The sequence below is a fragment of the Tachysurus vachellii genome, chromosome 5 (genome assembly GCF_030014155.1).
Source record: "Tachysurus vachellii isolate PV-2020 chromosome 5, HZAU_Pvac_v1, whole genome shotgun sequence".
Taxonomy (NCBI): domain Eukaryota; kingdom Metazoa; phylum Chordata; class Actinopteri; order Siluriformes; family Bagridae; genus Tachysurus; species Tachysurus vachellii.
This window is the reverse complement of record NC_083464.1, coordinates 16,788,715-16,802,134: the sequence shown is the minus strand read 5'-3', so window position 1 is coordinate 16,802,134 and position 13,420 is coordinate 16,788,715. Positions and strand designations below refer to the sequence as shown.

General features: G+C 39.6%; 1 protein-coding gene across 3 annotated transcripts in view; it reads right to left on the bottom strand.

The window, feature by feature from the left end:
- ascc3 (activating signal cointegrator 1 complex subunit 3) overlaps nt 1-13,420 on the bottom strand; it is a 147,728-nt gene that overhangs the window by 87,515 nt on the left and 46,793 nt on the right. For all 3 annotated transcript variants that reach the window (XM_060870035.1, XM_060870037.1, XM_060870036.1), the window contains exons 9-10: nt 4,067-4,270; nt 2,307-2,447 (exon numbers count right to left, since the gene is read on the bottom strand). In XM_060870035.1, coding sequence (XP_060726018.1) covers nt 2,307-2,447; nt 4,067-4,270 — 345 coding nt within the window. The remainder of the gene's footprint in view (nt 1-2,306; nt 2,448-4,066; nt 4,271-13,420) is intronic.

Sequence of the window (13,420 nt, the reverse complement as noted above, 5' to 3'; positions counted from 1 at the left end):
TTAGCCAAAATAGTTCTGGGAATTGATTGTTTATTCTGGGGTCAATAATTCTCTAAATGATCTCAACAGACTGGAAACCAATTTCTTAAAAAAAAAAAAAAAAAAAAAGTTTCCAATATCCATTAAGAAAATAATCAGTAATCACTTCAAAAAATCTAATAAGAAAAGGAGACAGTCAAGTATAAAAGCCTCTACTGATGATGCAGAACTCTTTCCATGTCTCCCCTGTAGAAAACATCAGCAGGTGGCAGTCAGGCATCTGTTTCACAGTCTTCTAAAATCAGGCTGGAAAAATCAGGTTTGCTGCTTGGTTTGAAGAACTGGCAGATTTATTGCAACAACGTCTGCAAACGGCAGCTTTAAGTCCATGATTGTTGGACCATGAACTTGTTATTTGGGAATATATTTTAGACCATCACGGGTTTAGTCCCCTTTTGTTATGATGTTACCTCCAGTCTTTCAATTCAATTCAATTTATTTGTATAGCACTTTTAACAATTCACATTGTCTCAAAGCAGCTTTACAGAATTATAGAAACAGAATAAAAATGATCTCTAATATCTGTCCCTAATGAGCAAGACTGAGGTGAAGGTGGCAAGGAAAAACTTCCTGAGATCAAGGAAGAAACCTTGAGAGGAACCAGACTTTTCCTCATTTGTGTCACACTGGACAGAAAATAATGTAAACGTCCTTTCTAACAGTTTGCTCATGAGAAACTCTTCTGAGGAAGATTTTCACTAGATTGTGTCACATGGCATGTGTCCATTGATTTGTGTCCATTCACAAGATTAGTGAAGTCAGCTACTGATGTTAGGTGAGAAGGTCTGGGGTGCAGTCAGTTCTAATTTATCCCAAAGGTGTTCAGAGGGGCTGAGGTTAGGGCTCTTTGTGGGCCACTCCACACACCACACCAACCACCAACACACACACCAACCACCAACCCTGACCTCATGAAGTTTATTTAGAGCATTGTCATGCTGGAACATGTCTGGGACTCTTCGATCCAATGAAGGGAAATTCTTAAAGCTACAGAATACAAATATATTCTAGACAATTTGGTGCTTTCGACTTTACAGGAAACATTTGGAGCAAATGGACGTGATGAGATGAACGTGATGGTAAGTGGTGTCCACTTCATTATAACCATGCAGTGAATATAGCCTTAATTTGACACATCACATAATCTAAGACTAATAATAAATGTATTAAAAGAAATAACATTTACCAAAGAAAATGGATAAGTCTTGATATGCTGAGGCCGTCTGTAAGGACATGTTTATTTAGAATCTAAAGGGTCTCAGGTGTGAGTGCTATGTAAATATGGCACAAAAAATTCTTTAGCACAGAGAATCTCCCTAACTGTATATTTTAAGAAGAAAATGGTAAATAAATGACTGTTTATAGTATACAGTAGTTGTTTTATGGCTGGATTAAAACCATTCTTTAATAATATCAAATGTGTTCAGTTTCAATTTCACTTCCTAGCATGAAAATATTACTACAGTAGAGTTAGCACATCATCATAACATATGGCAACCATTATTTTCAAGAATCGAACTTTTGGCTTACAAAATGAAAGCTCGTCAGGTAAAGATGAAGAAAAAAAAAAAAAAAAGATGCCAATTTTACTGGAAGCATGGGAGGTACAAATCAATGTGAGCTAATTAGCGAGCTAGCCAACATGCTATAAAGGGATTGTGGCCTCTTCGGGACCTGTTTCCTCTGGCGGAGCAAAAGTAAACAGACTATTTGGCCATATTGAATCTGAAATGTCACTTTCATGATATTAATTTCTTGTTTATAGAGATGTATAAAAGCAATATCGCATAAGTAAGTGTGCATACTGAATATCTGTACCGCTCCTACCTGCGATGAATCAAAAGCGTGCCGATATACAGTATAACAGCATTTTTGCTCATGCGATATTGCTTAAATAATCAACTGTGCTGTGGTAATTGCCCTCCATTTCAAATCACACCGCTCTGATATTGATTCTTTTCCTACGACAGTATGTTCCATTATGATTTATACCATTTAGCTTTAGAGTTTTAGCTTCTATATCCTCATGCTGCTATTGTAGCATTTAAAAAAGTGAATGTTAGCGGTGTCGCTGGACTTCAATAAGCATAAAGACTAAACACTTCTAGCATGGGGGAATCTAATACTTTGCCTGGAATATCTCATATGATGAGGCAATAAAGCTTGATGTTAGAAATCTAAACATTAGTGATTTTAAAACATTATCAGTGAAGTAGAATATAAAAATATTTCCTTTCTTCTCTGTACAGTAGCTTCCTGTGTGTTACCTGAGTGCGGAGAATTTCCCCTTTGGTCAGCTGCATGTCGCCTGTCAGCTCTTTGACAGCGATGCCCAGTGGCTCCAAGCGCTTACTGAAGTAATTAGTCATCTCAGCAGCTAAAGCCTTCATCGGAGCTACATATACTATCTATAGATAGAGACAAGAGGGAGAAAGAAAGACAGAATGATAAATGAATGAACATCATGGTATCATTTGTTTCTTGGCAACCAGCACAAAACATTTAGTACAATATGAAGTAGAGCAACAAGGCAGGGAAAGTTTAATGGTGATGTATGAAGATGGTCCTCACCCTGCTCATCATCAACATGGAAAAGTGTGCGTCATAACATTACACCAGGTTTAAGTTCACAACTAGGGACAATCTTCCCAGATGTAAAAATTAAAAGGAAGTTTTTTCTTTACATAAGTGTAAATCACCATGGAAACACGGCAAAGATTAATGTTTATCATAACTACTTGTTATAATACTTAAGTATAATTGTAATAATGCTTATCATTATACTGAAGCCTTTATTTTGTCACATATACATTACAGCACAATAAAATTGATACAGCGCCCCTGGAGTATTGAGGTTTAAGGGCCTTGTTTAAGGGCCCAACAGTGTCAGCTTGCAGTGCTGGGGCTTGAACCCTGATCCTCCAACAACCCAAAGCCTTAACCACTTGAGCCACCACTGCACATTAGTGGTTCACATGACCACAACATGCATCCAACAGTCTGTGCACTACTGACTATCACACCCACATGTGCTTGTTGAAATAAACTCCATTAAAATCCACGGTCCATAATATGGACTTGGTCCCCCTTTAATTTCCCACTATATTTTGGAATGTGGGATTAGTGATCACTCAGCCACAAGAGCAGCACTGAGATCAGGCTCTGATGTGGGGTGAGGAAACATGGTGTGCGGCTGTTGTTCCAGTTCATCCCACTGAGACACAGACCACTCGATTTCCCTACTCCACCTTGGGCAAACCATGTCTTTATGGACCTTTCATTGTACACAGAATCATTGTAATGCTGAAATAATCACCCAGTGAGTGCCAGTGAGGTGAAATATGCAGCAACACAAAGACATAATTCTACAGAATAGAAATACATCAAATACATCAGTCACAATTGTGTACCTTTAAATTTGAGATGATCAGGTGTCCACATACATTTGACTATATAGTGTGTCTGCAGTCTACATGTACAAAGAACACAAGAATGTATTGCATCGAGTCGTTTTAAAACTCATCAGCATTGTATCGTGGTTTAAATCCAGCCACAACATGGCTTGGTTTTAATTTTGGCAGCAAACAGAAAAGATTCCTGGATTGTCTCTATACAAGATAAAAAGCCCAAAATAATTTCCCCACAGCATATAAACCAATCTATAACTGGTTGATGGGGCTAAACCAATTCAGACAGGATGCACATATCCTCAGCATATAAAACTAGACCAAAAGATATTTTTGAGAAGGACATTTGTAGAAATATCTGTTACATTGTCTATATTTTTCCTTTTGTTATTACATGATGAAAGCGAGAGCGGCTGAGAGAGAAGTGGTGTACTGAACTGATTCACCTTGTCTTATTGTGTCTCAACATGATTGAGCTAATCAGGATTTCCCATGATGCTGTAAAGTAGGAGAAAAGGCAGATGGGAGCTATGATGTGCTATTTATTCAACACAATTCTCCTTTGGAGAGAAGGGAATGATGTTTGAGCTGTACGCAGGAACACAGGGACGGTATAATACCTTAAACTGGTCTTTGCGGATGACTCCTCCTGGCTGCAGGTGCTGGCGGATCTCGTGCAGAACCGTGAGCATGGCGATGTTGGTCTTGCCTGCTCCGGTTGGTGCGCACACCAGCATGTTCTCGTTGGTGTTGTACGCCGTCTCAAAAACAATGGACTGGATCCTGTTTAGCCGTTTCATACCTTTAAACACCAGCTGTCCGATCTAAAACAGGAAGGAAGAGAGAAAGACAGACTGAAGGATGTGTAAATAAAACATATAAAACAAGTAAAGCAGAGAAGAAAAAGAACAAGCATCAAATTGTGAAATAATGTGATTTAATCATACAGCTATATTTATGTAAACACGGCTTGACTGTGTTTAAATTTTTAGATTTGATATTTATTTGGTCAGAAAATGTCTAGAGTGTCTATTTCACAGATGAGATGTTTAAACAGGAAGCTTTTTATTTATAAGATTTTTTTTATTTGAGTAATCACTAGTCTCACTCTAGCTACTGTTTGTTAACCAAAAAAATATATATATATATCAGGATCTCAAAACATTTCGCTTTTTTCTTTGGCTGCCCACAGTCACTTAGCCAAAGAGAATATGAGAGTCAATTGTTGCCTTCAGTGCGAAAATCTCTTTAAACAGTAGCATATTGCAGGAGGCACTGTTAAAAATCAGTCTGCGTTCAATTCTACTAATGTGACAAATGAAGTCCAGCATCACCTCACATTTCAACATGACATGTAGAGCCAAAGCAGCACAGCCAATCACCACATCAAACTGCCAAAAACCTTCCACCCTTAAGTCAACACGCTTTATAAATCTGTTGTAAAATTCTTCCCAGATGGCAGACTTTTGTATTTTTGATGATCAAGATGATGGGTGAGATTTAGATCATTACAATTACAGGAACCTACAAATGACTACAAAGTCAATACTAACGCAATATGGTAGGAAAATCTTTCAAGAAATAAAACCAGCAGTTAAAACCTCAAGCACGTAAACAGTCACATACTGTATATTCATGACGCATACCAAGAGGCAAACATGGCTAAGAGGGCAGGGAGTAGGCTGATTTCTGACACTGAGGACAAATCAGTTACAGATGGCTGCACTACATAAATATTCATTCATCGCAAGAGGAAACCCACGTAGACACGAGGAGAACATGTAAAACTACACACACAAGGTCAATCCTAAGGACCCCGAAGCTGTATGTCAGCACAGCATGCTCCGTTAGCACGCTGCTACAAAAATAAACACTCAGTTTGTTAATCTGATATAATCTGAAGGCCGTATTGACTAATCATTATAGACGGCATGCTTCAACCAAACACTGACATTCAGGCAAAAACAGAAATTCTGTAGGGTCTGTTTAGGTTACAACTTTTCCCGATTTTAAACTTATTTATTCCACACTACACCAGCTGGAGGGCAGCTACATGTGCGAGGCACATATGGTGAGAGGGAGAAAGCAACAGGCCAAGATCTGCAGCAGCCAAAACACAAGTACCGCACCATGAGTCCAAAGCTAATTAGACTTCTATCTGGATAGTATTGGCCGAGTCCATCAACTCTCCACTCCTATTCACCACATACAACGTCGTCTCCAGTCTTGACTCGCAAACAAATCTCCTAAACAAGAAAACAACCTAGACTCTCAGTCCAAGTCATGTACAAGCCAAAGCAGCACTGGTGTACAATGCAACATGTCTACGCCTCATGTCAGTCCAATTAAGCTCCAGCTGGTGTTTTTCTGTGTGTCTCGTGGAAACGTTCATTGGTGCAGTAAACGCCTGAGGGTCAAAAGTCCATCAAGTCTGTGGAGGAGGGTCAGCTCTGAGTGGTGTCAGGACCATCAATCAAACTGCCTACGCTGACTGGCTTCACCATGACAATGCACCAAAGATTACAGCCTTTAATCTCACAAGAAGAATGATTTTATATATATATATATATATATATATATATATATATATATATATATATATATATATATATATATATATATATATATATAAAGATTTTCAAGGAGGTATATTTAAAGTCGCTGCTGGGAGGAAATATTTTCCTCTGCTCTGCTCCTTAGAGTCTTGGAGTAGACTGAGACCAACAGTGACCCAGAGCAATAACGTTTGTAATTAATAACTCATCATCCCACCAGCGAAACCACCGGGACCTGTCTGTGCTTTTTCCTAGCAAAACTATAGAGAAATCTGCAAGACAGGCCGAATTTATTCTGTGTGAAGAGATTGTGTTAGGATGGAAGGTTACCGAATTTCAGTTTGTTCGTTCCTTCATATATAAAAATAACGATGTAAACTACTAGCCAGCATTCATTCTCTCGCTCTCTCTCTCTCTCTTTCACACAGCTGGTCAGGAATGCCTATGGCTCAGAAGGCACTGTCATTTATTTAAGAATTCATTAAAAATATGTCTTTCCTTCGTTTCAGTCCAACGCTCATAAAAAGCAAGAAAATCTCTCTCTCGCTCTTTCTCTCTCTCTCTTGCAGAAACAGACACTGAAAGGCAAAAAAAGGTTATGAATGCATCAAAGAGCAACATTATTAGTGTCCACTTATTCCAGAAAAGCTGCAAACACTTGGACACTTGTGAGGTGAGTAAATGAGGGAGTAGGGGAGACAAGCTGGGCCACTGAGGTGGAGTCTTTGGGGAAGCCCTAACGTGGTCTGCTTTAACATTACTGAAGGAAGCATTTTCATCTAGACAAGCCTACTGTCAAGTGCTCATAATCACCTACAGCAGCCTGATAAGAATAATTATTAGGGGAAAAAAAAGTACATCGTTTGCAGATCTTTTGAGTTTAGATAACAATTAAAGTCACTAATATGAACCTCAAGTGATAGGGTTTAAAATCATCTAACTGGCAGAATGACTGATTTGTTTTAATATACTGTACATCAACTGTACTGAAGTTTATAATCATGATATTCAATTACACACATTTTTAACCATATTTCATTTCTCCATAAAAATGAACTCCATAAAAAAAGAAGGCAATTCAAAACAAATCCATATACAGTATGATGACAAATAAAAGTAGCTAATTGTTTATGACCATATAAGTGTTGCTGTACATAATAGAAGGAAGTTAGTGTGTCTGTGGTAGCTGAGCTGCATAATAATCCTGCTTGAAACAAACTCCACCACCTGGACTGACACTGATGAGCTCCATCCTGGTATTAGGAGCAGGATCATGTCTGACTCTACCCCATGGACTTGTTCTGGGATGGGGATTATTTAGAATTTAGCACACACTACTCTTTCTCCATTTATTATTTTGTCATTTTAGGCTCTTTGTGCTTTTTGAAAGTTTAGGGTTGACTGGCATTTAACGACTTATGAATAATATGAAGCAAACATTTACAGCAGCATTTGGCAGACGCCCTTATCCAGAGTGACTTTCTTTATCTCATTTTTATACAGCTGAGGGTTAAGGGCCTTGCTAAGGGGCCCAACAGTGGCAGCTTGGTGGACCTGGGATCGAACTCACAACCACCATGCTCCAAACCATAGTAAAAGAGTTACTTAAACTTTTAGAAATCCGCCGTGACTTTTTAGCTTGTTCCAGCCTACAACCCCATTAACAGCTTTAATAAAAAACTAATAAAAGCAGCCCAGCGTCAGCAGATTGGCAGCGGGCGTGTCTGGATTTCTAAAACTGCTCTTGATATTAATGATATTAACAGCAGACATTCTTACTGTCCATCTCCGTAAACAAGTGACAAGTGTGAACCCGTGCACTTCTCCTAACAGCCTGGATCTACTAGCCTCTGTAGTCCCACCAATTATTTTACTTAACGGGGAGGTGCTCAAAAGCACTGACTTATAAATATTCATCCCCGAATATGGCACACTCGTTCGCTTGCTTTCACTTCCTGCACAGCGCTGTGTCACCGTGCCGACCAAACAGCTGCACTCATTTTAACAGCCCACTTCGTTTTGATTTATCGACTTCGTCTGTTCGAAACAAAGCGTTGAGGTCCTCACACTTCTTACACATGCAAATGCATGCAAATGTATGCATGCCCCAAATGTTCACCTTGAGGTAATGCAAGCATGTTGTAAATACTGACTTGCCACTGGTGAAGTATTTTCATGCAGGAACTTCAGCCTTGTATTATGTCATGATCTCAAAAAAAAAAAAGGTTTCAGTTGCTTTCCCCTCCCTCTGTTTTCTGTTCTTCCAAAACACATCTGTATTATCATGCTAATATATGCACACTATCCCTTAGAGAATAAAGACAAACTGGTTCAGGAGTGATGATCTCTAAAGTACAGATTATCTTTTTTCCTCACACATATACTGTACCTGACAAACCTAATCCATGTGAACTCTGTCTGCAGTGACACACATGCCTAAAGCAGCATTTCACTGCTTGACCCACACTAGGCTTGTACCGGCTGGTCACAATGCTCACCAGGAGTCTGATCAGATGCCCTTGAGTGTTGTTGTGCCTGATAACATTTATTTGCCCTTTAATTAAAACCCAATACAATAATATGAGCAGGAATTCAATAGAAGCAATGACACAAATGTCATATTCCAGATTAAGTCTCCTTTTGCTGTTACCACTACATTAATCCACTCTTCTGGTAAGGCTTTCATCTAGATATTGGCTGTGGGGATTTGTGATCATATAGTCACAAGAGTGTTGTGAGGTCAGCTAATGATGTCTTGTATAGAATAGGATAGGATAGAATAGAAGCCTTTATTTGTCACATATACATTATAGCAAAGTGAAATTCTTTCTTCGCATATACCACCTCTGTAGGTTTATGTCAGAGCGCAGGGTCAGTCATGATACAGCACTTTGTTCAAGGTCCCAACAGTGGCAGCTTGAAAGTGCTGCGGTTCGAACCCCAATCCTCTGATCAACAACCCAGGAATTTGTTAGGTCTGTGTAGAACACAGTTCCTAGACCCATTCTATTTCTTAAACCCATTGTTTCATCATGAGCTCTTGGTTGTTAAATTCCACTTAACTACTAACTGTTAGAAATGCCATGATTTACATTCACATTATTTCCTTTCCAGTGTCACCCAAATGAGGATGAGGTTCCCTTCTGAATCTGGTCCCTCTTAAGGTTTCTCCCTTATGTCATCTCAGGGAGTTTTTCCTTGCCACCATCACCTCTGGCTTGCTCATGATGGATAGATGTTAGAGTTCTATAGTAACTTAATCTTAAACTATAAAATTTATATTCTGTTTCTACACTTCTGTACAGTCTTAGTCCACTTAGTGCAAGTAAGGGGAGATAATAATACAGCAATACAAAGACACAGACATAATGCTACAGAATACAAATACAACTGACATAATGATGTGGTAACAGATGGGGAAAACAAACACACAGTTGTGATGGTCAGGATATACAGAATACATCTACTACTGTATGACTGTTCTGGTCATTTCGGTAAAATAAGGCATAATCTTTCCACACCCATTCATGTGCCCCTTAGTTCCAGTGAAAGGAAGTTGTAATGCTACTACACAGAGACAGGCTACACAATTGTGTGCTGCCAATAGCGTGGGACTGACGGTCAGATGTCCACTAACATTTGCCCAGAAATTGTATATCCAGGTGACATCTATAACAAAACTTCGTTACAAATGGAATTAGATGTGTAACTAATAACCCCAAAAAAGTGACTATACACTGATAATCCACTGATTAGCAGCCACTACGCACCTTAAAATAAACACTGGGGTCAGGGGTCACCAACAGAAAAATGCTCCACGTTAAAATGTTCAAATGTTTTTAAATTCATAGCAGCTAATTAGGACATTAATGGCCACAAGTCTCTGTCTGTTGTGTAGAACAGCTTCTATTGTGTTTCTCGCAGCAGTGTTTTCACTCAACATGTGTTTAAACATGAGCTACTGAAACATTTTATTAGATACACTTTGACAGGAAAGTGGCTTCACACACAGTCTCACACACAGTCTCACACACAGTCTCACACACAGTCTCACACACAGTCTCACACACAGTCTCACACACAGTCGCTCACACAGTCGCTCACACAGTCTCACACACAGTCTCACACACAGTCTCACACACAGTCTCACACACAGTCTCACACACAGTCTCACACACAGTCTCTCACACAGTCTCTCACACAGTCTCTCACACAGTCTCACACACAGTCTCACACACAGTCTCACACACAGTCTCACACACAGTCGCTCACACAGTCGCTCACACAGTCGCTCACACAGTCGCTCACACAGTCGCTCACACACACAGCTACCTACTAAACTAAAAAAAGGTTAAACATCTATATTTGATCAAGTTGTAGCATATGTGATGTGAATCTAACTGTCCGAGCATGAAGCTGCAGGCTCCAATGACTGAATAACATCACAATCAATTCAAAAGCGTGACCTGGACGAGGAATAAAGATTAGCGATTCATTTCTAAAATTTAGCTTTGTTATTTGGCACCTGGACTTGGCCTGATGAAAAATATCACAGTCCTTCTTTAATGAGAAACTTCCGATCGATCGATCGATAGATAGACAGATAGATAGATACTTTATTGATCCAGGAGCAAGCAACATTCAAGCAACACAGACAAAGCAAATGTCCAGTAGCAGCAAATGAAGGCAAGTAAATACAGATGAAAAACTGTTGTAAGTCTCTCCACAGATTGTTTGTTTCTACCCCACCATACATGAGAGATGTTGTAGTCTAATGGCCAGGGGGATAATAGAGTTCCCCAGTCTTGTAGTAGAGCATGACAGACAGTCTACACACTCCTCTGTCTGGTGATTATGCTGTGCAGAGGGTGGTGGGTGTTGTCCAGGATGGAGAGCAGGGTTAAGGGTCTTTCTCTCTACCAAGCCTCTATATCTACATTTACCAGACCTGATTTGTGATCTCTCACTTGTGTAGGACTGATGAGCAGGGTTGTGTCAGACGGATCAACACATTAATGTATAAAGGGCAACTTTTTTGTTACACATGCTAGTAATGACACCTGAAAGAAGACTGTGACTGTGTAACGTAAAAAAAATGTTTTTTTTTTATTTTACGTTACATTGCAGTGGGCAAAAAGAAGCCTGAAAAGTGATGCTACAACTTTAATCACAGTCATATCTACTGTTTTTTTCAGCAACATCAGCCTGAAAGTGAATTAGACACTTGGTCGGCTCGCCAAGATAAACTGATTACAGCGTAAATATACACTCACTGTCCACTTTAATAGAAACAGCTGCACTTCAATGCAGTTACCTAAATCAGTCAATCATGTGGCAGCAGCACAATGCATAAAATCCTACATATACTGGTCAGGAGCTTCAGTGCATGTACACATCAAACAGAATTGGAGAAAAATGTGATATCTCTGTTGTGTTGGTGGCAGATGGACCAGTTTGAGTATTTCAGAAACTGTTGATCTCCTGGGACTTTCCCACACAACAGTCTCTAGAGTTTATAAAAGAGGAAAAAACATCCTGTGAGTTACAGTTCGGTGTTTGTGGAAACACCATACTGATGAGATAAGTGGAGAATGAGCAGACCAGTCAGAGCTGGCAGGAAGTCATTAATAACTTAAATCAGCACTCTTTACCATCGTGGCAACCACATGAATGAGCTGGTGTATAGGGGTTCTTATTAAATTGGATGGTGAGTGCACAGTTCACAGTAGCGCTGCGCAGGCCACTCACGTTCTTCCACATTACCCTTGGCAAACCATGTCTTTATGCAGCTTGCTTTGTGCACACAGCCATTGCAATGATGAAACAGCTTTGGGCCCCTGAGTATCAGGAAAGGGAAATCGTAAAGCTACAGTATATAAAAACATTCCAGACAATTATGTGCTTTCAGCTTTGTGTTATATAAGCACTCACTTAAGTGCACACAGGGCATTGTGCATTGATTTTTGATGGTGGTATCTGTATTTAATCAGTTTCCTTTTCGATTCAAACTGAATCTAGGCTTGTAAACCGATGTAACCGGTATTGGAGACTGTTGGATTGTTTTTTTTTTTACAGTTCAAATGGGTTTTTCGTTACACCCCTAATATCAGTAGCTCCATTAATTATTCCAGAAATATTATTCTGATGTGAGTTTACATTTGAAGTTAAACCTAAATCAGAGTGATGGTGAAGGTCAGGTAACAGACCCCAGTACCGCTGAACCAAGGGAGGAATTCAAATAGTCCTAGTTATTAGCAATAGCCATAGTACTCAAAATATTTGTGGAAATACAACAGATTCATCCTTCCACCCATCCCTCCATTCCTCCCTCCCTCCATCCCTGGAGTATATATCAGACCTGAGACAAGCACTGAAATAAGCTTGCAACATTCAAGTATTTACTTGAGGCACATTCATGTGAAACAACTTCCTATTGTTAATCCTTAAGCCTTTTCAATGAGAGCAAAAACACACACAAAAACCCCAAACACATTAACACTGTGCTAAATCCTGACCTAACAAATGACCACAATTTACTAGCAGTGGCATTGGGCCGCTATCATTTGGTGACCCATATAATGCTCACGTGTGTGTGTGTGTGTGTGTGTGTGTGTGTGTGTGTGTGTGTGTGTGAGTGTGAGAGAGAGAGAGAGAGAGAGAGAGAGAGAGAAAGTGTTACAAGGAGAACTTGAGGTTCCTTCTGGTCTTCTGTGAGTCCAACACAACCTGACAGTCTAATTAACAGTGTGGATGCTCAGCCATCGGGCCATATGTGCTTACTGGGGGAAGTGGGAATACACCATCAATTCACCAGTGACTTTAAACACACTAATTGGACCCTCATAGAGCCTAGCAGAGATTTTACAAGAATTCTCAAATACCCCAAACTCCTCAGTCTTTTTCCTCTAATTACCCTGGTTTTAGAACTGTGAACAAGAAGGAAAAACCCTGACACACGCACACACACACGCACACACACACACACACACACACACACACCCTACTTGGATACCTATCTGAACAGAGTGTATATGGTGCAAAGGTTTGGTAAATTTGTGTATAATACAGAGAGTGCACTTTCATGTATAAGCGGCTGCTAAATAATTAAATGTGGTAATAGAAAACTAAGAGATATAATTGTTGTCGTTTGCATGCTATCCTTTTAATTACTTTTTGGTTCCGTTTCATTCCATTTGAATTGACGACTTGATCAAGTTTTAATTGCCAGTTTTAGCAAACAGCTTATCTGCTTGCCTCAAGCCCACAGCACAAAATGACCTGCTTGAGTGATACGCACAAAAACAAACACACAAAACAAATGCACACTTGTGCATAATTTAAACTGACTCCCGTTTTTATTGAACCACACACACACACACACACACACTCACAGACACACGAGGAGAAAAACATAGACCT